General features: G+C 40.7%; 1 protein-coding gene and 1 non-coding gene across 10 annotated transcripts in view; one reads left to right on the forward strand and one right to left on the reverse strand.

The window, feature by feature from the left end:
* HERC2 (HECT and RLD domain containing E3 ubiquitin protein ligase 2) overlaps positions 1–23754 on the forward strand; it is a 227472-nt gene that overhangs the window by 17451 nt on the left and 186267 nt on the right. For all 9 annotated transcript variants that reach the window (XM_067025765.1, XM_067025770.1, XM_067025766.1 and 6 more), the window contains one exon: positions 15221–15358. In XM_067025765.1, the coding sequence (XP_066881866.1) occupies positions 15221–15358 (138 nt within the window). The remainder of the gene's footprint in view (positions 1–15220; positions 15359–23754) is intronic.
* Positions 3168–3274, reverse strand: LOC131751778 (U6 spliceosomal RNA). Its single transcript, XR_009334335.1, has one exon. It is a non-coding gene; the product is annotated as a U6 spliceosomal RNA (small nuclear RNA).

The following is a 23754-nucleotide window of genomic DNA, read 5'->3' on the forward strand; positions in this document are numbered from 1 at the left end:
TGGAAGCACAGAGCCCTAACCACTTGACTGTCAGGGAAGTCCCTATCTTTCTTCCATCTTTATTCCTTGATAGTAACATTTGTCATCTTGCTTATATATTTACATTTCTCTGCCACCATTCTTTCTGGTTTAATCTCAACCATCCATGTTAATTATGACTTTTATCTAAATTAAGTAGCCTCTAATTCTGATAGTGGTTCCACACCACTTCTGTAATTCTCCAGCACCAACTAGATAGCTAATAATTCAACCCACTTCCGACACTTAGCTACTGGAGTTAGCTCAGGCCCCACAAATTAAGGGCTTGGTCCCGCAAGACTACCTCCGCTTCAGATGCCAGCCTCAAATGGGGTTCCCAGACTACTCCCACTTCTGCGTGGCTGACCACAAATTCAGAGGTTACCATGACCCTCTCAGTTTCAGTAATTCACTAGAACAACTCACAGAATGCAGGAAAACACTTCGTTGGTTTATTTTAAAGAATACAGCTCAGGAACAGCCAAATGGAAGAGATGCAGAGGGCAAGGTTTCGGGGAAGGAGCTCAGAGCTTCCATGCCTCCCCTGGGCCCTCCACCCTCCCAGCACACCTATGTGTTCACCAACCTGGAATCTCCCCGAATTCTGTTGTTCAAGAGATTTTATAATTTAATCTCAGCCCACCTCTCTCTGGAGGTTAGGGGGTGGGCCTGATAGTTCTCGGCCTCTAATCACTGTTTGGTCCTCCTGGTATCCAGCCCACATCATGAAGCTATCTAGAGGCCCCATGCTGAATCAGCTCATTAGCATAAACTCAGGTACAGTGGAAAGGGGCTTGTTATGAGTATCAAAAGACACTCCTCAGTAAATTCCAAGGGTTTTAGGAGCTCTGTACCAGGAACCTAGAGCAAAGACCAAATACATATTTTTATTATACCACAGATAAAAAAATGGGAAGTAGGTGTTAGAGCATTTTAGCAGAGCTCTGGGGTCCACATTATAAGGGTCCCATTTTACATGTTTAATAAGCAAGAAGAATGTGTTCATTAAGAGGCGCAAAGGCGGTTTTGAATACTGCCATGCAGTAACAATAAGAGGCAAAGGCATGTGTGCATTTATTTGTTAACCTGTGCTTGGTGACTGATGATCTAGTTATTTTCTCTTAGCATTTGGACAGGGGTTCACAGATTAGCTATTGATTAAATCAGTTTAATATTGGGGCCACTGTAAGTTAATGAAAGATTTGAACGTTGCTTTTAAGGTAATACACAACAGAACAATATGATTTTTATTGATATAAAAAAGCTTGTCAGAATTTTATAATTCAATTAGAGTGAGTTTGTAATCTTATATTTTCAGTCTTACACGTGGAAGTTATGTCAACTTTCTGAGTGAAACTCACGTAGACAGTTGAGAAAATTCAGATTAACTAAGCTCTCCTTGAGAAAACAAACCCAAGGCTTAGAAATCCTGTATATGCTGTGTTATATGCTACACTGCTAGCGCATCGGGGAATGGGCGTAGAGCCATTTTTAACCAGAGTTACCAGGTCAGTCTGATTTATCCAAGGGTTCATCTGGAGTATGTGAATTTAAATTCTAAATGTAAAGGTGCCTCTAAGTTAGTTTCTGAGAGATGTTTTTCCTTCCATAGTTATCGAGATGTAATTAACATAAGTTTAAGTTTAAGATGTATAGTGTGATGATTTGATATACATAGCAAATGAAATGATTACCACAATAAGGTTAGTTAATACGTCCATCCCTTCACATAATTACCATTTTTTGATGTGTGGTGAGAACATTTACAGTTACTCTCTTAGCAGCTTTCAAGTGTACAGGACTCTGTGGTTAACTGTAGTCACCGTGTTGTACATTACATCCCCATAACTTATTTTTCTTATAACTGGAAGTTTGTACTCTTTGACTGATGTCTCCGACGCGTGCAGCTCCTGGCAACCACCAATCTATTCTCTATGTTGAAGCCTTTTTAGATTCTACATGTAAGTGGATCATATAGTCTGTCTGAGTTAATTTCACTTAGTGGGGCTTCCCTGGTGGTGCAGTGGTTGAGAGTCCGCCTGTCGATGCAGGGGACACGGGTTTGTACCCTGGTCCGGGAAGATCCCACATACCGTGGAGCGGCTGGGCCCGTGAGCCATGGCCGCTGAGCCTGCGCGTCCGGAGCCTGTGCTCCGCAACGGGAGAGGCCACAACAGTGAGAGGCCTGCGTACCGCAAAAAAAAAAAAAAAAATTCACTTAGTGTAATGTCCTAGTCAACTATGGTGTTCTAAATGGCAGGATTTTCTTCTTCTTTTTATGGCTGAATAGTATTCCATTGTGTGAGAGTGCCTGTGTATGTGTGTTTGTGTGTGTGTACATACACGTTTTCTTTATCCATTCATCCGTTGATGCATAGTTAGGTTGTTTCTGTGTCTTGGCTTTTATGAATAATGTTGCAGTGAATATGGGTATGCACATATCTTTCTGAGATAGTGATTTCATTTTCTTTGGATATTTACCCAGGAGTGGGAATCCTAGATCATATAGTAGTTCTATTTTTAATTTTTTTGAGGAGCCTCAGTAGTGTTTTGCATAATGGCAGTACCAATTTACACTCCCACTGATAATGCACAAGGGTTCCATTTCTGCGAGTGTTTTTAATTAATTGTTTTTTATTGGATGTTGTCTTAGTTACTACTGTACAGCAAAGTGAGTCAGTTACACATATATTCACTCTTTTTTAGATTCTATTCCTATATAGGTCATTACAGAGTACTGAATAGAGTTCCCTGTGCTTTACAGTATGTTCTTATTATCTATTTTATATATAGTCCATTTCTGAGAGATATTTTTTTTCCCCCTCAAAAGGCTGGCCACTCTTTGAAGTATCAGAAGTTTCTTTCTTTTCCGGGGATTCTTGATTTCCATTTTTTTAGATTATGTAAGTTTTTATTATTCTTTAATAAATAGGAGAATAGGAGTACCACTAGATTTAATAGACTTCATAGTTAATAGTTCCTTGCAGAGGTAAGAAAATATACAAATACAATGAAGGGTACTGATATCAAGAATCTGCTGGCTCCGTAGGGTTTTCTGTTGAATGAGTCTGAAGTGTGTGTGTGTGTGTGTGTGTGTGTGTGTGTGTGTTAATCAGCAGAGGATGTCAAGATGGTGGGGAAGGGCACAAAATGTATAAGAACACTTCACGAATTTGTGTGTCATCCTTGTGCAGGGGCCATGCTAATCTTCCCTGTATCGTTACCATTTTAGTATATGTGCTGCCAAAGTGAGCACCTGAGTTATTTTTAATCATCCAAAGCTCCACCACAGTTTTATCCAACCTCAGACGAATCCGGTCAGCATTTTGGTGTCTGGCCTTGCAGTTGGCTTGTGAGATGATGAGGCACACAGACCTAGGGGCCACAGCAGAGGGGGAGCTCTCCTTACCAGCCCAAGGCTCTGGGTGAGATGCATGCCCTGAGCACTGTCTGGGTGGCAAGAAATGCATTAAAGCAAGGCTAAGATGCCTCAGTAGTAAGAAGTGGTATTTATCACCAGGAGAGAATGTGCTGCCCATGAATCTGATGCATATCAATTTGACATGCTGAAATTTTTTTTTTTTTGTGGTACGCGGGCCTCTCACTGTTGTGGCCTCTCCCATTGCGGAGCACAGGCTCTGGACGCACAGGCTCAGCGGCCATGGCTCACGGGCCCTGCCGCTCTGCGGCATGTGGGATCTTCCCGGACCAGGGCACGAACCCGTGTCCCCTGCATCGGCAGGCGGATTCTCAACCACTGCGCCACCAGGGAAGCCCTTGACATGCTGAAATTTGCAAAAGGTTCATCTCTGAATTGATGAAACACCTACTTCATAGGGTTACTGAGTTGATTAATGAGTTGATTATGACATGTGCAGAACAGTGCCTGGCTCCCAGTTTGTGCTATTTAAGGGTTTGTGATTCTCACGGTGGTTGTTCAGGTGCAGGCGGGAGTGTCAGTGTCCTGTCCCCCTGAGTCCCTGTCACTGAGCACAGTGCCTGGCACATAGGAGGTGCCAGTACCTAGGATAAAGGATGTCCCATGTTCCTGTGTTAAATCAGCTTGTGAAGGGACATGCCTGCCTGAGAGACTGGAACTCCTGTTTTTGATTAAGGGAGTTGCAGCAGGAATGAATACAAATGTTTTATATCACATATTTATTTTTAAATTCAGTGTTGGAAGTTTTAAACGTTTTTATCTTATTAATAAATACTTATATTGCATGCCTAGCTTATAGCGTTCAAAAGCTAACACAGAGCTTTCAGTGAAGAGTGAGTTCCTTCCCAGTGCTATTCTTCAGTTACCACCTTTTTTTTTTTTTTTCTTCCTTCTCAGGGGTATTATTACTATTATTAGTATCTTTCCAGAGGTAACTTACGGGCATATAAGTGCATGTATGAAACATACACACTTTATTTTCAATAGAAATTAAAGCCTTCTAGGATGTGAGGTACACCAGAATTTAGAAGTGTACAAAAAATGTGAAACGGTACAGCATTTAGAGTCTAACCCTCAGTCTCTGGCTTGACTTTATTTTATCCTTTTTTTTTTTTTTTTTTTTTTTTTTTTTGCGGTACGCGGGCCTCTCACTGTTGTGGCCTCTCCTGTTGCGGAGCACAGGCTCCGGACGCGCAGGCTCAGCGGCCATGGCTCACGGGCCCAGCTGCTCTGCGGCATGTGGGATCTTCCCAGACTGGGGCACGAACCTGTGTCCCCTGCATCGGCAGGCAGACTCTTAACAACTGCGCCACCAGGGAAGCCCTATTTTATCCTTTTTTGAAGTCAGTAAATTGACCCCTCCTGGGCCCAGCTCCACTGATTCGAGGAGAGACCAATGGGTGGGTAGGAAGCACAGCCCAGACTGCAGCCAGGCTGCTTTGCCCATGGGTCATTGTGGGCAGCTCTGTGGATCGGAGCTTCCAGATCCTTCTCCACACTGCAGTCCCAGGGATGCCTGCTCCTCAGGGGAGACTGAGTGAGTTGTGTAGCATGGGGGCCCTTCATTCATTTGCTCATTGATTCACGGACTCATCCGGCTGTTGGTGAGGGTGGTTTCTGGCGCTAGGATGTGGTGGTGAATGATCCAGGCGTGGCTCCTTCTTTCCTGGAGCTTATATACCAACGGCAGTGGGAAGAAAACAGGTATGAAGAAAACAACAGAGCGATGCAAGAGCTGCCAGGGAGGGTTCCTGAGTTGAGGAGCCGGGGCCCCTGCGTTTACTCTCATGTCCCTCGCCCTGCCTGTAACAGCGCTGTATCCGCCTTGAGCCCTGAGGACAGGCTCTGTTATTTCACCCTGGTACCCCCAGCACCTGGCAGAGTACTGTATATACAGGAGGGATCCAATCAGAATTTGTTTGCTTCATGAGTTAGTGAGTTGTCTTGTCATGGCTTCAGGCTGATTAGGGCTGTACCAGTTCCCCAGTGGAGGATGGGCCACTAAAGATGAGTTCCCTTTTATGTGTCACTCAGGTGGATGCTTTCAGCTTTTTAACTCTATTCATGCCTGTTGAGAGGTCTTCCTTAATTTTATTTCTCCATCTTTTAAAATCCCATTTATTGGGAATTCCCTGGCAGTCCAGTGGTTAGGACTCGGTGCTCTCACTGCTGGAGCCCCGAGTTTGATCCCTGGCTGGGGAACTGAAATCCCATAAGCCACACCGCATGGCCAAAAAAAAAAAATCCTATTATCGACTTGATGGATCACTTTATTTCTCATGTGAGAATTAAATTTTTCAGTTAAATGAATATAGGCATCTTTTTTCCTTAATCTGCTCCTAAAATCTTTGCATTGTTTGTGAAGTTGCCATGTTACCAGCACTACATCCCTAATCAAATGAGCTAGACATAATAACTATTGCACTGTATCTTTATAATACAGTGGAGTCAAGGGAAATTTGAATGGCCACTTCTGTGTTTGTGTTCCATTAGAAAGTTTTCACACCTAAAATCTCTTAAAATTATACTTGTACTTCTTTGTAAATAGAAAAAAAATTTCAATGTCATATAAAAACATATACTGTATCTCTTTTTAGCTAATGTTTGATTAATTGGGACCTTTAGTGTAATGGTTAATTTCATGTATCAAGTTTGCTAAGCCAGGTATTTATTAGATCAAGTAATATTCCACATAGTTCTGTGAAGGTGACTTTTTGGATGAGATTCACATTTAAATCCATGGACTTTGGAGCTTCCCTGGTGGCGCAGTGGTTAAGAATCCTCCTGCCAATGCAGGGGACACAGGTTCGGACCCTGGTCTGGGAAGATCCCACATGCCATGGAGCAACTAAGCTTGTGCGCCACGACTACTGAGCCCATGTGTCACAATTACTGAAGCCCACGTGCCTATAGCCCATGCTCCACAACAAGAGAAGCCACCGCAATGAGAGGCCCGCACACTGCAACGAAGAGTAGCCTCCGCTCACTGCAACTGGAGAGAGCCCGCGCACAGCAATGAAGACCCAACACAGCCAAAAATAAATAAATTTATTTTTTTAAAAAAATAAATAAATTTATTTATTTTTTTAAATAAATAAATGCATGGACTTTGAGTAAAGCAGATTACCCTTTGTAATGTGGGTGGGCCTCGTCCAATCAGTCGAAGAGCCTGAATAGAGAGAAGACTGACCTCCCTCCAGCAAGAAGGAATCCTGCCTCCAGATTGCCTTTGGACTCAAACTGTAACATCAGCTGTTCCCTGGGTCTTCAGCCTGCTGGCTTGCCCTGCAGATTTTGGCATTGAATCCCCACAATTGTGGAAGCCAATTCCTTAAAATAAATGTTTCCCTCACCACCCTCAGCATGCACATACTCCACCCACCTCTGCTGCACACCCCTGCTCTGTTTCTGTAGAGAATCCTCGCTAATACACTTAGATACCCGTAGTTTTTTACTACAGTCTGTTTTTTGAGAAGCATATGTTAGTGAATAAGCTTTCTTCAAAACACAGTTGGACCTTGTTGAACAGTAGAATGCAGGTCTCCCTGATGGTGGCCCTGGGCTGTTCCAGGAGCGCCCCTCCAGCTGTGGCCCCGACCCACCTGTGGGGAGCTGCACGGAAGAGGTGCCTCCTACCTCTATTTTGCTGTGGCCCCTGGGCCCCAAGCCTTTCTGCCTTGGCACTCCTCTTTCTGTAGGTCCTGGAGACAGTGCTTTGAGTGGAAATCTCATTGGGTGGTTGTAAAAAACCTACTCACTGCAACTGACAGGAATGTGTTAAAGTTATCCAGTCCTGGTTCCATTTCCTGGAAACTGCTTGTCTCCTTCAGGGTTTTGCCCTGGAACCTCAGGAAGGTCAGCTACCCCGCTACCCCCTGTCTGCAGCTTTCCATAATCTGTGATGTGTGGGTGTTCCATAACAGTTCATGTTCTGTTTGTTTTCTCTCTGTAAACTTTGAGCCTTGCGTTGATGAAAAGGAGAGCTGACAAATACTGGAGGTACTGTGCGTGTTGTCTTGGAGTTGCTTGTGGAGCTCTTCTTGGTGGTTTTTGCATCCTCGTGACTTCCTCCTGCCTTTGCTATTGTAAATGTTCCCATGTGTGCTCCTGAGAGTAACACCTGAGGTGTGCTTAGTGATGCTTCTTGTCTGCTTCCTGGTGAATTGTCAAAGGTTTTCACCCTGGATGAGAGATGATATGGCTGGTATTTAAATGAGCATTTTGAGTTTTTTTTTTTATTTGTAAAATTTACAGCAAGGTGCACATCAGGGGTTGCAAACTTTCTCTAAAGGACCAGGTAGTAAATATTTTAAGCTTTGGGGACCCTAACTATTTGGTAATTATGGAACCCTGCAGTTGTGCCAAAGCAGCCATACACAAAACTAAGTGCACACTGACATATGAAGTTTTTATAATGTTTTCATCACAAAATATTATTCTTCTTTTGATTACTTTTCAATCATTTAAGAACATAAAATCTTTTCTTAGCTTTTGGACCATACATAAACCAGCCTTGGGCTGGAGTTTGCTCCCAGCCTTATAGGTGGACCCCACTGGTGAGCAGGGCCTAGCAGTTAGAGCCAGCACCGTGTTCTAACCCGAGCTCTGTGGCTGGGCTGCACTGTGAGGTACAGTTTCTTCCTCATCTGTGAATGGGAGACAAAAGCCTGCCTCCTTGAGTAATTGTTTGTAAGGATTAAAAAGGATAATGCCCTGTTGTTTGGCCAGATACTTTGTATAGTACATGTAAGCTTATTTTCATTTTCCATTAGCTGCTTCCTTTTTGTCCCCTCTACTTAAGTCCTACTTTTTGGGGATGTGGTCTGTCTTGGTGAGTATTCAGTGTGTACTTTAGAGAGAATGCCTGTTCTGCTGTTGTTGGGTGGTGCGTTATATGAAATGTTGATCACTTATTCAGGTATATGCCATTGCTGTTACTCATTCTTTATTCTGGTTGTTCCAGATTTCCTTCTGGTATTGTTTCTCTTATCATAAGACCTTCCTTTAGTAATTCTATTAGAACAGGTCTGCTGACTACAGATTCTCTTTGTTTTTTTTTTTTTTTTTTTTGCGGTACACGGGCCTCTCACTGTTGTGGCCTCTCCCGTTGCGGAGCACAGGCTCCGGACGTGCAGGCTCAGCGCCCATGGCTCACAGGCCCAGCCGCTCCGTGGCATGTGGGATCCTCCCGGACCGGGGCACGAACCCGTGTCCCCTGCATCGGCAGGCAGACTCTCAACCACTGCGCCACCAGGGAAGCCCAGATTCTCTTAGTTTTTCTTCGTTTGAGAATGATGGATATTTTTGTTACATACAGCATTCTGATTGGTAGTGGTTTTGTTTCAGCACTTTAAAAATGTAGAACGTTACTTTCAGGCCTTATACCACAGTTGGCCTTCTGATGCTATGACATCAGTTTAAACTTTGGTGATGACCGTGACTTTTAGGGAGGAGCAGAATGCCCCCAGGAAGTGAGTTGGCATTGCCCAGGAGAGGGAGGACCGCACGGGGAGGTGGTTGTCAAAAGCATGAACTGTACAAGTCTCCTCTGTTATTGTTGATACAGGTGATTGAGCGATCCGTGTGCCATTGGTGTGGGGGAGTGTGCCTCCCCAGGGTGCGTGAGTTTCTGTTGCTCAGTGCTTGTGGCAATAGTGACAAAATTCCATTTGCCACATTGTAACTTAAATAGGAGTTCTTTGAGGAGTTTCTTATGCTTCTCAGTAAACTTGCTGCCTCCCCTATAGGGGAGACAGAAGTATCATTGGACGCCTTCTCTAAGAGCCCCGCATGTGTGCTCTGAGAAGCAGAGTGAGCGCCTTGGTCACTGTCAGTGTGTCTGGAGCTCAAAAGGGGTTAAGGAGTGTCCTCGTCCTTACAAGGATAAGGCAGTTGAGGCCTCATAGTGTGGTCTTAATATATGTAGAGACTTTGATTTATATTTTGGGTATCTGTGAGGGTAGAGATTCCTAGGGTCCTTGAGCCCAAAAAGAGCAACTCTAAAAGGCTGTGTCCCAAGGATTTGTAAAAATGTGCACCTGGGGCCAGCCTCTGTTCTCAGGAAAGCTCATGACCAGCAGTTTCCACGCTAATGAGCTACAGTATAGTGCAGGGCTGAGAAGGGCAGTTTCTTGCATCTGAAGCCCCAGGGCAACAGCTAGTCATATGTGGTCCAGAGACCCCAGGGGGCATGAGAGAAGGTTGCTGAAGCCTCTTTAGTGAAGGAGTCTCTGAGGGTGCTAAGAGGGGCGTATCTGTATTAATCCCCTAGGGATGCTGTAACAAGTACCACTGACTAGGTGGTTTAAACAACAGAAATGTGTTGTCTCACAGCTCTGGACCCTGCAGGTCCAAAATCAGGGTGACGGCAGGATGGTTTTCTTCGGAGGGCTGTGAGAAGAAGGCTCTGTTCCAAGGCATTCTCCTTGGCTTGTAGATGGTCATATTCTCCCCGTGTCTTCATTTTGTCTTTCCTGCATATCTTTCTGTGCTTAGATTTCCTCTTTTTGTAAGGACAACAGTCACGTTGGATTAGGGCCCACGCTAATGACCTGATTTTAATTTGATTATCTTCAAAGACCTTAGTTTTATAAATAAGGTCACATTCCCAGGTACCGGAGGCTAGGACTTGAACATCTTTTGGGAGGATACGACTCAACCCATAAACAGGTCCTGTGTTTGTCAAGCCAATTTGTAATTGCTAAATACTTAGTTTAACTTTTTTAAAAATTTTATTTATTTATTTATTGGCTGCGTTGGGTCTTTGTTGCTGCATGCGGCCTTTCTCTAGTTGTGGCGAGCGGGGGATATTCTTCATTGCGGTGCGCAGGCTTCTCATTGCAGTGGCTGCTTTTTGTTGCGAAGCATGGGCTCTAGGCGCGCGGGCTTCGGTAGTTGTGGCTCTCTGGCTCTAGAGCGCAGGCTCAGTAGTTGTGGCACACAGGCTTAGTTGCTTCATGGCATGTGGGATCTTCCTGGATCAGGGCTTGAAATTGAGTCCCCTGCATTGGCAGGCAGATTCTTAACCACTCACTGCACCACTAGGGAAGTCCCACTTAGTTTAATTTTAATTTATTACTCATTGTGTCAGTGTCCATGCCCACTATGGGATATTTTAGGGCAGTGGGTGCTGTGACCATGGGGAGTTTAGACAAGGCAATAATAGTTGTGATGGTTAAGGCGAAGGAGATTTATTTGTCTTCTAGAGTATATGTAGTAATTCCCCTAAGGTTATATGGGCTGCCTTGTTTAGATTTAGTGGGATCCCCAGCTATACCTGTAATTTGAGCCCCAGTATGGATTTAAATTCATGAAGGTTTGCCAGTTGGTACCTTTCAGCAGATACTTAAGTTAATTCAGAACCTGTGTCATAGTGGCACCAAAGCCCTTTGTCTTCTTATTGTATAAGTTCTTTTTTTTTTTTTTTTTTTTGCGGTATGCGGGCCTCTCACTGTTGTGGCCTCTCCCGTTGCGGAGCACAGGCTCCGGACGCGCAGGCCCAGCGGCCATGGCTCACGGGCTTAGTTGCTCCGCGGCATGTGGGATCTTCCCGGACCAGGGCACGAACCCGTGTCTCCTGCATCGGCAGGCGGATTCTCAACCACTGCGCCACCAGGGAAGCCCATTGTATAAGTTCTTGAAGTAAACTTTGGAGTTCCACTTGGGTTAAATTGTGGACCTTTGTTTCAAATTTAATTTGTTTTTCTCCAGAAAGCTTCAGTATTGTCAGGGTAAGGGGACTCCCCATGGCTAAGGTTACTTTATAGGGTTTAAGGATCCTGGGCTTACATTGGGCTTGAGTTAACCACTTTGCTGTGCCCGTGGCTGCCCTGGGTGTTTTCTCTACCACCTTGGGAGTCAGGATCTTCGTTGTGACAGAGGCAGCAGAGTGGTGTAGTGGGAGAGTACTGGACCTCCAGCCCAGAGGTGGATGCATGGACGCCGTCCTCCGCTGCAGCCTTGCCTTTTCCCAAAGTGTACCCTTCTTCTCCCTCTGTGCCCCTCTCTCCCTCCTCCCCCTCCTCCACATTCCCCAGTAGTTTAGATTTCTAGCCAGATAAAGCCCAGGCTTTCAGTTCCTGTCCCTGTCCAGTCACTCATAGTGAGGATCTCCTGGGTGGTTACAGGGAAGATTTGGGGTCCTGATGGCCCACCTCTTCTTCCAGGGAATGCCAGTCAACCTCCCCAGGGTTGGGATCCACAGCCAGTCCGGTCTGTTTGTCTTTGCCTTGATGAGGCTCGAAGGGGGCGACATGGGAGCTGTGGCCAAGTCCCCCACACAGACGCTGGTACTCCCTGGTCGCAAAGCAGGCTGGAGGTGAGCTTCTGAGCTTTACTGAGGATGGAACTGGAGCTAAGAGACAATAAGCAATGCTTCATTGCTTGTAAAAAGATTGAATTCCGATAATCAGGTTGCCAAGCCTGGACACTTCTCTCACACTTGTGAAAAAAACAAAAATTAACAAATCTCTCTTCTTAGTCACAAAACTCAGTAATGATTATTTCATGATTCAAGTTTTAGTGAAAAGATGAACAATTTGTGAAAAACAGAAGTGCCAAAGTTATTTGGCCTTTCTCTCACTTGTCTTATCTTTTTAAAAAGATTTATTTACTTCTCCATGACCTTAATTTGTTACAGTGAGAGTGCCTATGATACCTAAAATAGCCATTGCTTGTTTGGTCAGTTGAATTTGCATTGTCTTATTAAGGTTTTACCTTCTATGCCAATGGTCCTTAAACCTGGCGGAATATTAGGAATATCTGGGAACTTAAAAATGCTGGTGCCCAGGCCATGCCCTAGACCAACTGAATCAGAATCTCTGGTGTTAGAACTGAGGCTTGGTATTAAAAATGTGTGTGTATGTGTTTATGTGTGTGTACGTGTGTGTGTGTGTGTGTGTGTCCCTCACCCCCTGCTTCTGATGTATGATAAGGGTTGAGAACCTGATTCTGAGCCTGACTTTTTCTATGACTTCAAGCAAATCTGTACTTAATTTAGAGGTGCTGTGTGGTTTTACATCTGTAATGTTTGAAAAGTACACATTACAAAAAAATCTATATTTAATGCCCAGGAGCTTGTTGGATATATCTTTTTTATTTTATTTTTTTTCTTTTGGGCTGTGCCTCGCGACTTGTGGGATCTCAGTTCCACGACCAGGGACTGAACCTGGGCCCTCGGCAGTAAGAGCACAGAGTCCCAACCACTGGACCGCCAGGGAACTCCCTGGATATTTCTGTAAATGGAGGAGGTACTGTTAACCATAGCTGTTGCAGGAGGTTGAAAGAATGCTACACATGAGGTGTACTGGTTGACAGGGGCCTTTTCTTGGGCCTCAGGGACAGAGGCTTGAGTTAATTACACTTGTCAGTTCCTGGCACACCATTTCCAAATCCATATTTTTAGGTGTTTTCTTTGTAATGTATTTGTTTTTGTGCCATTTAAAACATACTGTTGTACAATGTGCATGCATTGTAAGTTTGTGTACATGGAGTGTGTGTGGTTCTTTAGCCCAAGCACTGTATTTTTTTTTTAACATCTTTATTTGAGTATAACTGTTTTACAATAGTGTGTTAGTTTCTCCTTTACAACAAAGTGAATCAGTTATACACATGCATATGTTCCCATATCTCTTCCCTCTTGTGTCACCCTCCCTCTCACCCTCCCCCTCCCACCCCTCTAGGTGGTCACAAAGCACAGAGGTGAACTCCCTGTGCTATGCGGCAGCTTCCCACCAGCTATCTAATTTACATTTGGTAGTGTATATACGTCCATGCCACTCTCTCACACCGTCACAGCCCACCCTTCCCCCTCCCCATATCCTCAAGTCCATGCTCTAGTAGGTCTGTGTTTTATTCCCGTCCTACCACTAAACTCTTCATGACATTTTTTTTTTTTCTTAGATTCCATATATATGTGTTAGCATACGGTATTTGTTTTTCTCCTTCTGACTTACTTCACTCTGTATGACAGACTCCAGGTCCATCCACCTCATTACAAATAACTCAGTTTCATTTCTTTTTATGGCTGAGTAATATTCCATTGTATATATGTGCCACATTTTCTTTATCCATTCATCTGTTGATGGACACTTGGGTTGCTTCCATGTCCTGGCTATCGTAAGTAGAGCTGCAATAAACATTTTGGTACATGACTCTTTTTGAATTATGGTTTTCTCAGGGTATATGCCTAGTAGTGGGATTGTGGGGTCATATGATAGTTCTATTTGTAGTTTTTTAAGGAACCTCCATACTGTTCTCCATAGTGGCTGTATCAATTTACATTCCCACCAGCAGCCAAGCACTGTATTTTTAAGTTGTGTCCAGGGTCATTAGACTGCTGCGGGTCTCTGTCTTCCACGTCCTCCCAATCCCAGGCCTGTGTGAGAGCTCTGTGGGCATAGCCCCTCGGTGCAACTGGAGGACCGTCCATGTAACTCAGCTGTACTAGATGGCTCTCCAGGTAGGCTGCAGGGTTCACCCTCCCACCAGCTGTGTCTGAAGATTTGTGCCTCCAGCCCTACATTTCTACTGACACTTGGCATTATTTAGTTATTGAACTCATCATTGAGGGCTTATTCCCTGGCATGCATTGTTCTAGGCATTGGGGATATATCAGAGAGCAAAAGCAGATGAAAAAAGAAAAAAAAAATTACTGCTTTGGAGCTTATATTTTAGCTTTCTAACAATTGTGAATTTGGTGAGTGTAAAGTAATCATTATTTTAATTTATATTTTTCTAAATATGAATTTGATTATCTCTTTATAGCATTCGCTGTTTGGGGTTCCTTCTATTGGATATCTGATATTTTTCTTATAGAATGTAGGAATTTCTTTTGTCCCTTGTTGGTTTTAGGTATTTTTAGATACTCCTTATTGTTTGTGATATGATACATTCTCTTTCACAGATTTAGATGTACAGTTGACGCTAGCAACATGGGTTTGAACTGTACAGGTCCACATATAAGCAGGCTTTTTTTTCAGTCGTAAATACTGCAGCACTGCATGATCCTTGGTTGTTGGAATTGCTGGACTCGGGAGAACTGCAGATGTGGAGGGCTGATTATAAGTTATGTGTGGATTTTCAACTGCACGTGTTGTTCAAGGGTCAACTGTATATTTCTAATTATGTCATTTCGAAAATAGTTCATTTAGTAAGGGCTTTCTAGGCTAGGACACATTTACACCTCAATGTTAATATTAGTTATCTGTTAACTTCTTGACTGAAACTTGTCAGTGGCCTAAAGTCGTGGTTCTCAGTTTTCTGCTGTATTGCAGTGCTCCTGAATTATACTCCATCAGTGGCAGTGGCCCTGTGGAGCACTGGTTCTCAGTTGGTGGTGGAGTAGGGCAACGTATAGAGTTGAAAATGATTTTTGACTCATACTCCTATTCCACATCCTCCCTTCCCGTGGACACACAGCAGCTGGGAATCACTGGATAAAAACAATTAATGTTAATATCAAAGACTAAGTTCCTTAGTTGTGAGATGTAGTAGGAAATTGGAATATTTTGGAAGACATGCTTCAAAGAACAATTTGAATATCAATTTTTTAAATTAAAAGGGTCACTGGGCTATTCATTACTTAATAAATCACACTGTTTCTGTTATGTTGATGAGTCATGTAATTTTTTTTTCCCAACCATCAAATGGTCAGCTAATGATGTGTGTTGTAACTTAACCTTTCCATTTCTGGGAGGGACTGGCAAAGAGATGTTACATTTTAAAAAGCAATTTATACACTTACATTTTTAAAAAATTTTCCAGATGATGGTGTTGATATGCAGATTGGAACAAAGAAAGAAGATCTGAATGACAAAGAGAAAAAAGAAGAGGAAGAAACTCCTGCACCTGCATATAGGGCCAAATCAATCCTAGAGAGCTGGGTGTGGGGCAGGCAACCAGGTATTATGATCTTCTGGACTTTTGGTACTTTGGAACGATTGATCCAGCACTCATTTGCTAGATAGAGTAGGTGGACTTTTTTTTGGTCATAGAATTTTTAAAAATTAAACTTAAAATTTTTTAATATTATAATAGACTGTGCATAACATACATTTTACCATTTCAGTCAGTTTTAAGTATACGGTTCAGTGACATTAAATACATTCGCACTGTTGTGCAGTTATGACCACCACCCATTTCCAGAGCCTCTTCATCTTCCCAAGCTGAAACTCTGTACTTATTAAATGATAACTCCCCTTTCTTCCCTAGCCCCTGGAAACCACTAACTTTCTGTTTTTAGGATTTTGACTAGTCTAGTTACCTCATATAAGTGGAGTCATAATATTTGTCTTTTTGTATCTGGCTTGTTACTTTATTTAGCATAATGTCTTCAAGATTCATTCATGTTGTAGCATGTGTTTGAATTGCCTTTCTCTTTAAGGCTGAATAATATTCCATTGTATGTATATACCACATTTTGTTCCTCCATCTGTGGATGGGCATTTGAGTTGCTTCCACCTTTTGGCTATTGGGAATAGTGCTGCTAAGAAGATAGGTGTACACGAGTTCGAGTCTCTGCTTCAATTCATTGCGTATATGCCTAGGAGTAAAATTGCTGGATCATGTGGTAATTCTGTGTTTCACTTTTTTTTTCTCCAGTTTTATTAAGATATAATTGACATAGAGCAGTGTATAGTGTACAGCATAATGGTTTGACTTACAAATATCAGGAAATGATTACCACAGAAAGTTCAGTGAACATGCATCATCTCATATTGATACAAAATTTAAGAAATAGAAAAAATATTTTTTCCTCGTGATGAGAAGTCTTAGGGTTTCCTCTTCTAACTTCCATATTAACATATAGCGGTATTAATTATCTTTATCATGTTGTTCATTACATCCCTAGTACTTACTTATCTTATAACTGGAGGTTTCTGCCTTTTGACCCCCTTTAGCCAATTCCCCCTCCCCACACCCCCTGCCTCTGATAACCACAAATCTGATATCTTTTCCTATGAGTTTGTTTCTTTGTTTTTGAAGTAGATTTGACCTACAACATTGTGTTACTTACTGTTATACGACATAGTGATTTGATATTTCTATACATTTCAAAATGATCATCACAATAAATCTAGTTATGATCTGTTACCATACAAAAATGTTACCTAATTACTGACTATATTCCCCACACTGTACATTTCATACCCATAACTCATTTTTTTAATTGAAGTATAGTTGATTTACAATGTTGTGTTAATTTCTGCTGTATGGCAAAGTGATTCAGTTATACATATACATACATTCTTCTAAAAATTCTTTTCCATTATGGTTTATCACAGGATACTGAATATAGTTTCCTGTGCTATACAGTAGGACCTTGTTGTTTATCCATTCTATATATAATAGTTTGCATCTGCTAACCCCAAACTCCCAATCCCTCCTTCCCCACCCTCCCTCCCCCTTGGCAACCACAAGTCTGTTCTCTATGTCTGTGAGTCTGTTTCTGTTTTGGAGATAGGTTCATTTGTGTCATATTTTAGCCCTGACTCATTTCTTTTGCAACTGGTTGTTTGTACCTCTTAATCTCCCTCACCTCCCACTTTTCTCCCCACTGGCAACTACCTGTTTGTTCTCTGTATCTTTGACTCTGTTTATGTTTAGTTATGTTTATTTATTTGTTTCGCTTTTTAGATTCCATATATAAGTGAAATCATATAGTATTTGTCTTTCTCTATCTGACTTATTTCACTTAACATAATACCCTCTAGGTCCATCCATGTTGTTGCAAATAGCAAGATTTCATTCCTTTTTATAGTTGAGTAATATTTTGTGTGTGTGTGTGTGTGTGTATATCTGTAACTATATTTATCACATCTTCTTTATCCATTCATTTATTGATGGGCACTTAGGTTGCTTTTGTATTTTGGCAATTGTAAATAATGCTGCAATGAACATAGGGGTACTTATATCTTTACTAATTGGTGTTTTTGTTTTCTTTGTATAAATACCCAGAAGCGGAATTGCTGGATCATATGGTAGTTCTATATTTAATTTTTTGAGACATCTCCGTATTGTTGTCCATTGTAGTTGCACCAATTTACATTCCCACAAACGGTGCACAAGGCTTCTCTTTTCTCCACATCCTTGTCAACACTTTTTATTTGTTGCCTTTATGATAATAGCCATTCTGACAGGTGTGAGGTGGTATCTATCTCACTGTGGTTTCGATTCGCATTTCCCTGATGATTAGTGATGTTGAGCTTCTTTTCATGTGCCTGTTGGCCATTTAAATGTCTTTTTTGGAAAAATATCTCTTCAGATCCTCTGCTCATTTTTTTAATTGGGTTGTTTGTTTGTTTTGATGTTGAGTTAAATGAGTTCTTCGTATAGTTTGTATATTAACCCCTTATCAGGTATATTGTTTGTAAATGTCTTCTCCTATTCAGTGGGCAGCCTTATCCTTTTGTTGATAGTTTTCTTCACTGTGCAGAAGCTTTTTAGTTTGATGTAGTCCCATTAGTTTACTTTTGCTTTTGTTTCCCTTGCCTGAGGAGTCATATCCAGAAAGATATTGCTAGGGCCAATGGCAGAGTGTACTGCCTGTTTTCTTCTAGAAGTTTTATGGTTTCAGGTCTTACATTCAAGTCTTAAATCCATTTTGAATTTTTTTGTGCATGGTGTAAGAGAGTAGTCCAGTTTTGCATGTAGCGGTCCAGTTTTCCCAACATCATGTGTTGAAGAGGCTGTCTTTTTTCCGTTGTATATTTCTACCTCTTTTTGATTAATTGCCCATATAAGTATGGGTTCATTCTGGGCTTTCTATTCTTTTCCATTGATCTATGTGTCTGTTTCTGTGCCAGTACCATACTGTTTTGATTACTGTAGCTTTGTAGTATAGTTTAAAATCAGGGCGCATGATACCTCCAACTTTGTTCTTCTTTCTCAAGAATGTTTTAGCTATTCAGAGTTTTTGTGTTTCTGTACAAATTTTAGAATTATTGTTTTAGTTTTGTGAAAAATGCCATTGGGATTTTGATAGGGATTGCATTGGATCTATAGGTGGGTAGTGTGGTCATTTAAGCAACATTAATTCTTTCAGTATATGCGCACAATATATCTTTCCATCTGTTTGTGTAGTCTTTGATTTCCTTCCTGAGTGTCTTACAGTTTTTTGACTACGGTTCTTTTACCTCCTTAGATTTATTCCTGGGTACTTTATTCTTTTTGATGCAATTGTAAATGGGACTGTTTTCTTAATTTCTCGTTCTGATAGTTCATTGTTCATGAATAGAAATGCAGCAGATTTGTGTTTATTAATTTTGTATCCTAAAACTTTACCAAATTCATTGACAAGTTCTGGTAATTTTTTGGAGTGTCTTTAGGATTTTCCATGTATGCTGTCATGTCACTGCAAACAGTGACAGTTTTACTTATTCCTTTACAGTTTGGATTACTTTTTCTTGTTTGATTGCTGTGGCTAGGACTTCACATACTGTGCTGAAAAAAAGTTGTGAGAGTAGGCAACCTTGTCTTATTCCTGATCTTAGAGGAAATGTTTTAGCTTTTCACGATTGAGTATGATATTAGCTCTGGGCTTGTCATATATGGCCTTTATTACATTGAGGTGTGGTCCCTTTGTACCCACTTTTGTGAGAGCTTTTGGATAAATGGATATTGAATTCTGTCAAATGCTTTTTCTGCAACTATTGAGACGATTACATGAGTTTTATCCTTCAGTTTGTTAATGTGATATAGGACATTGATTGATTTGTGGATGTTGAACCATCCTCGTATCTCTGGAATAAATTCCAATTGATCATGATGTATGATCCTTTTAATGTATCGTTGAATTTGGTTTGCTAATATTTTGTTGAGGTTTTTTGCATCTGTGAACATCAGGGAAGTTGTCCTATAATTTTCTTGCCTGGTGGTTGTCTTGTCTGGTTTTGGTATCAGGGTAATGCTGGCCTTGTAAAATGAGTTTAGAAGTATTCCCTCATTTTCTATTTTTTTTTCTAAGAGTTTGAGAAGAGTTGGTATTAATTCTTCTTTGAAGGTTTTGCATAATTCACCAGTGAAGCCCTCTGGTCCTGGAGTTTTGTTTGTTGGGAGTTTTTTTTTTTTTTTTTTTTTTTTTTTTTGTGGTACACGGGCCTCTCACTGTTGTGGCCTCTCCCGTTGCGGAGCACAGGCTCCGGACACACAGGCTCAGCAGCCATGGCTCACGGGCCTAGCCACTCCATGGCATGTGAGATCTTTCCGGACCGGGGCACAAACCCGTGTCCCCTGCATCGGCAGGCAGACTCTCAACCACTGCGCCACCAGGGAAGCCCTGTTGGGAGGTTTCTAATTACTGATTCAGTCTCCTTACCAGTAATTGGTCTGGTCATACTTTCTATTTCTTTATGATTCAGTCTTGGCAGTTTTTATGTTTCTAGGAATTTATTTCTTCTAAGTTGTCTTCGTCTTTCTGTGGTACCAGCTGTAACATTTCCTCTTTCGTTTATGATTTTATTTATTTGGGCCCTCTTTATTTCTTGGTGATTCTAGCTAACAGTTTGTTAGTTTTGTTTATCTTTTCAAAAAACAACTGTTGGTTTTATTTATCTTTTCTATTGTCTTTGTAGTCTCTTCCATTTGTTCCCACTCTGATCTTTGTTATTTCCTTTCTTCTAATAACTGGGCTTCATTTGTGGGTTTTTTTTTTGTTTATTTTTATTTTTATTTTTTTTTAGTTTCTTGAGGTGTTTATTTAGGCTATCTGGTTTCTTGTTTATTTGAGATTTTTCTTGTTTTTTTGAGGTAGGCATTTATTGTTCTGAACTTCCCTCTTAGGACTGCTTTTCCTACATCGATTTAGGTATGTTGTATTTCCATTTTCATTTGTCTCAAGGTATTTTTTTTGTTTTTCTTTTGATTTCTTCATTGACCCATTGGTTGTTCAGTAACATGTTGTTTAATCTCCACATATTTGTGAATTTTCCAGTTTTCGTCTTGTAATTGATTTCCAGTTTCATAACTTTGTGGTTCAGAAAGGCTTGATGTGATTTCAGTCTAATTAAGTTTATTGTGACCTAATACGTGATATTCTGGAGAATGTTTCATGTGCACTTGAGAAGAATGTGTATTCTGTTACTTTTGGGTGGAATGTTCTGTATATATCTGTTAAGGTCATCAGATCTAACATGTCATATGAGGCAGATGTTATTTTAATGATTTTTCTATCTGGATGATTTATCTGTTGATGTAAGGGGTGTATTAAAGTCCTTTACTATACTACAATACAATACTATTATTGTATTGCTATCAGTTTCTCCCTTTAGGTCTGTTAAGATTTGCTTTCTATTTAGTTACTCCTATGTTGGGTGTATAAGTATTTACAAATGTTATATTCTCTTCTTGGACTCACCCCTTTATCATTATGTAATGCCCTTCTTTGTCTCTTATTACACTTTTGTTTTAAAATCTATTTATCTGATGTAAGTATAGGTACCCCAACTTTCTTTTGGTTTTCATTTGCATGGAATATCTTTTTCCATCCCTTCACTTTCAGTCTGTGTGTTGTGTCCTGAAGTCTGAAGTGAGTCTCTTGTAGGCAGTATATAGATGAGTTATTATTTTTTTTAATCCTTTTAGCCACTCTGTGTGTTTTTATTGGTGAATTTACTCCATTTACATTTGCAGTTATTGATAGGTTTGTTTTTATTGCCATTATGATCATTGTTTTGTTCCTGGCTGTTTTGTAGTTCTTCTCTTCCTTTGTGATTTGGTGATTGTCTTTAATGGTATGCCTAGATTCCTTTCTCATTATCTTTTGTGTATCTACTATAGTTTTTTGCTTTGTGGCTACCATGAAGATTACATATAACAGCTTGTATTTATAACATTCTGTTTATAAATAAACATACATTTGAACACATTCTAAGCTTTGCATTTTTATCCTCCTCTCCCATGTTTTGTGTATTTGATGTCATAATTTGCAGCTTTTTATCTTATATATACCTTAATTGTTTGTTATAGTTATTTTTACCTCTTTTGTCATTTAACCTTTATACTCAGTTTTTAAGTTATTATTCCACTACCTTTATTATATATTTACTTTTACCAGTGAGATTTATACTTTTAAATGTTTTCTTGTTACTAATTAGTTCTTTTTCTTTTCAGCTTAAAGAACTCTTTTTATCATTTCTGTTAAGGCTAGATTACTGATGATGAACTCCTTTAACTTTTGCTTGTCTAGAAAACTTTCTCTCTCCTTCACTTGCTGCTTGATATGTTTGTCGGGTAAAGAAGTTTTTTTCATTCAGTCTTTGAATATATTATGCCACTGTCTTGTGCCTGGCAAAATTTCTGCTGAAAAATCTTCAGTCTTATAGGGGTTCCTTTGCATCTAACAAGTTGTTTTTACTCTTGCTGCTTTTAAGATTTTCATCTTGTTTTTAACCTTTGACATTTTAATTATGATGTGTTTTGTTGTGGGTGTCTTTAGTTTTCTGTTGTTTGGAACTCTCTGGACTTCTTGGATCTCAGTGTCTGTTTCCTTCCCCAGGTTAGGGAAGTTTATACCTATATTACATCAAATAAGTTTTCTGTCCCTTTCTCTGCCTCTTCTCCTTCTGGGACGCTGTGAAGTCTGCTTGATGCTGTGTCATATATCCCTTAAACTATTTTCACATTTTTTCATTGTTTTTTCTTTTTGTTGCTGTGACTGGGTGAACTACAGTGCCCTGTCTTCGAGTTTACTGAGCTTTTCTGCTGCTTCATGTAATGTGCCATTGAACCCTTCTAGCATGTTTTCAGTTCAGTGCAATTTTATTTTTCCAGTGTATTTTCTCTCCTTATTTGATTGGCAACTTCTGGCTTCTAATTTAGTGATTCATCTTTATTTTTTTCCATTCTACTGTTGAGCCCTTTCACCAAACTTTATTTTGGTTATTAGGTTTTTTGGTTCCAAAATTTCCATTTGGTTCTTTGTTTTCTTTTTTAAATAAGTCTCCTTTTTCTTGTCTTAGGTTTTCTATTTTTTCATATGTTTCAAGTGTGTTTTTGCTTTTTGAAGCATTTTTTAAAATTGTGGCTTCTTTAAAATCTTTATGAGAGTTTTCTAGCGTCTCTGTCATCTTGGTGTTTCCATCTGTTGATTGTCTTTTTAAAATTTATTTTGAGATCATCCTGGCTCTTGATGTGATGAGTGACTTTCTGTTGAAACATGGACATCTTCACATTATGTTCTGAGACTCTGGTTTTCTGTGACACCGTTCTGGCAGGGCAAGAGTGTGCTATTATACCTTGTTACTGCCAGCAGGGGATGGGAGTTCTGCTGGCTCCCTCCATGGTCTCCATGATTTGTTTCTTTGTTACTTTATTTATTCACCTCTTTGTTTCAAGGTATCCTGCAATAAATGACTGATTGACAAGGCATTAGGAGTTGGGCAGGGCAAGCACCCTTAGGACATCAGGAAGGAGAGCAGGCAGATGCTCAAGGGCACGAAGGCTCTGTTTGAGCTTCACAGTTGTCTCTGGGCTTTGTAGCCCCACGGAAGAGAGACATATTAGTATTTCAAAGTAGAAAACACAGTGATCATTCAGGAAGGTAAGGTTTTTCTTAGGCCTGATTTCTGGAAGAAATTCTTCATGGGGGATGTGTAGACAAACTGTCTTTGGCAGGGCTTGTTTCAGTGAAGTCTCCTGTATGTATGTGGGGCCTCAGGCACCTCTCAGTGCTGGGCCAAAGGTGAGTCTGCAAGGATGCCTGTGAAGGGTAGGGATGGTACTTCATGTATAAATCTTTCTGCTTCTTCATCTTGAGCCTAGTTTGGAATTTAAAGTATTTTTTTAAACATTTATTTTATTAATGTTTTTCACATATTTATTTTTCTGTTACATTGCTTTTAGTGTTTCTCAAATCTGTATTTAAAAAAAAATTGTTTTTTCCTTTTTTGGCCGTGCCACGCAGCATGTGGAATCTTAGTTCCCAGACCATGGATTGAACCCTCACCCCTTGCATTGGAAGCATGGGGTCTTAGTCATTGGACCACCAGGGAAGTCCCAAAAGTATTAAAAAAAAAAAACAAAAAAAAACCCACACACAAAACCACAAAAAAATGTATTTTTTCCATCTAGTTTTCTATAATGATTAGTCATTTTAGCTACTGGAGCTTTCCAGACTTAGCATCCAACCTCTGGTGTCTGGATGTGCATCTCTGTGCCATAGTTCCTGTGTGTGGAGAGGGAAGCTTTGTCCTGGTGGCCTCCCTAGAGAGTGGTGAGGTGTATCCATCTGATGCCTTCTATGATCTCCTTCTCTCCCATAGGAAAAACATGTTTAGGTCATGGGTAGCTAAAAAATAAAT

This window comes from Kogia breviceps, chromosome 2 (genome assembly GCF_026419965.1).
Source record: "Kogia breviceps isolate mKogBre1 chromosome 2, mKogBre1 haplotype 1, whole genome shotgun sequence".
Lineage (NCBI taxonomy): Eukaryota > Metazoa > Chordata > Mammalia > Artiodactyla > Physeteridae > Kogia > Kogia breviceps.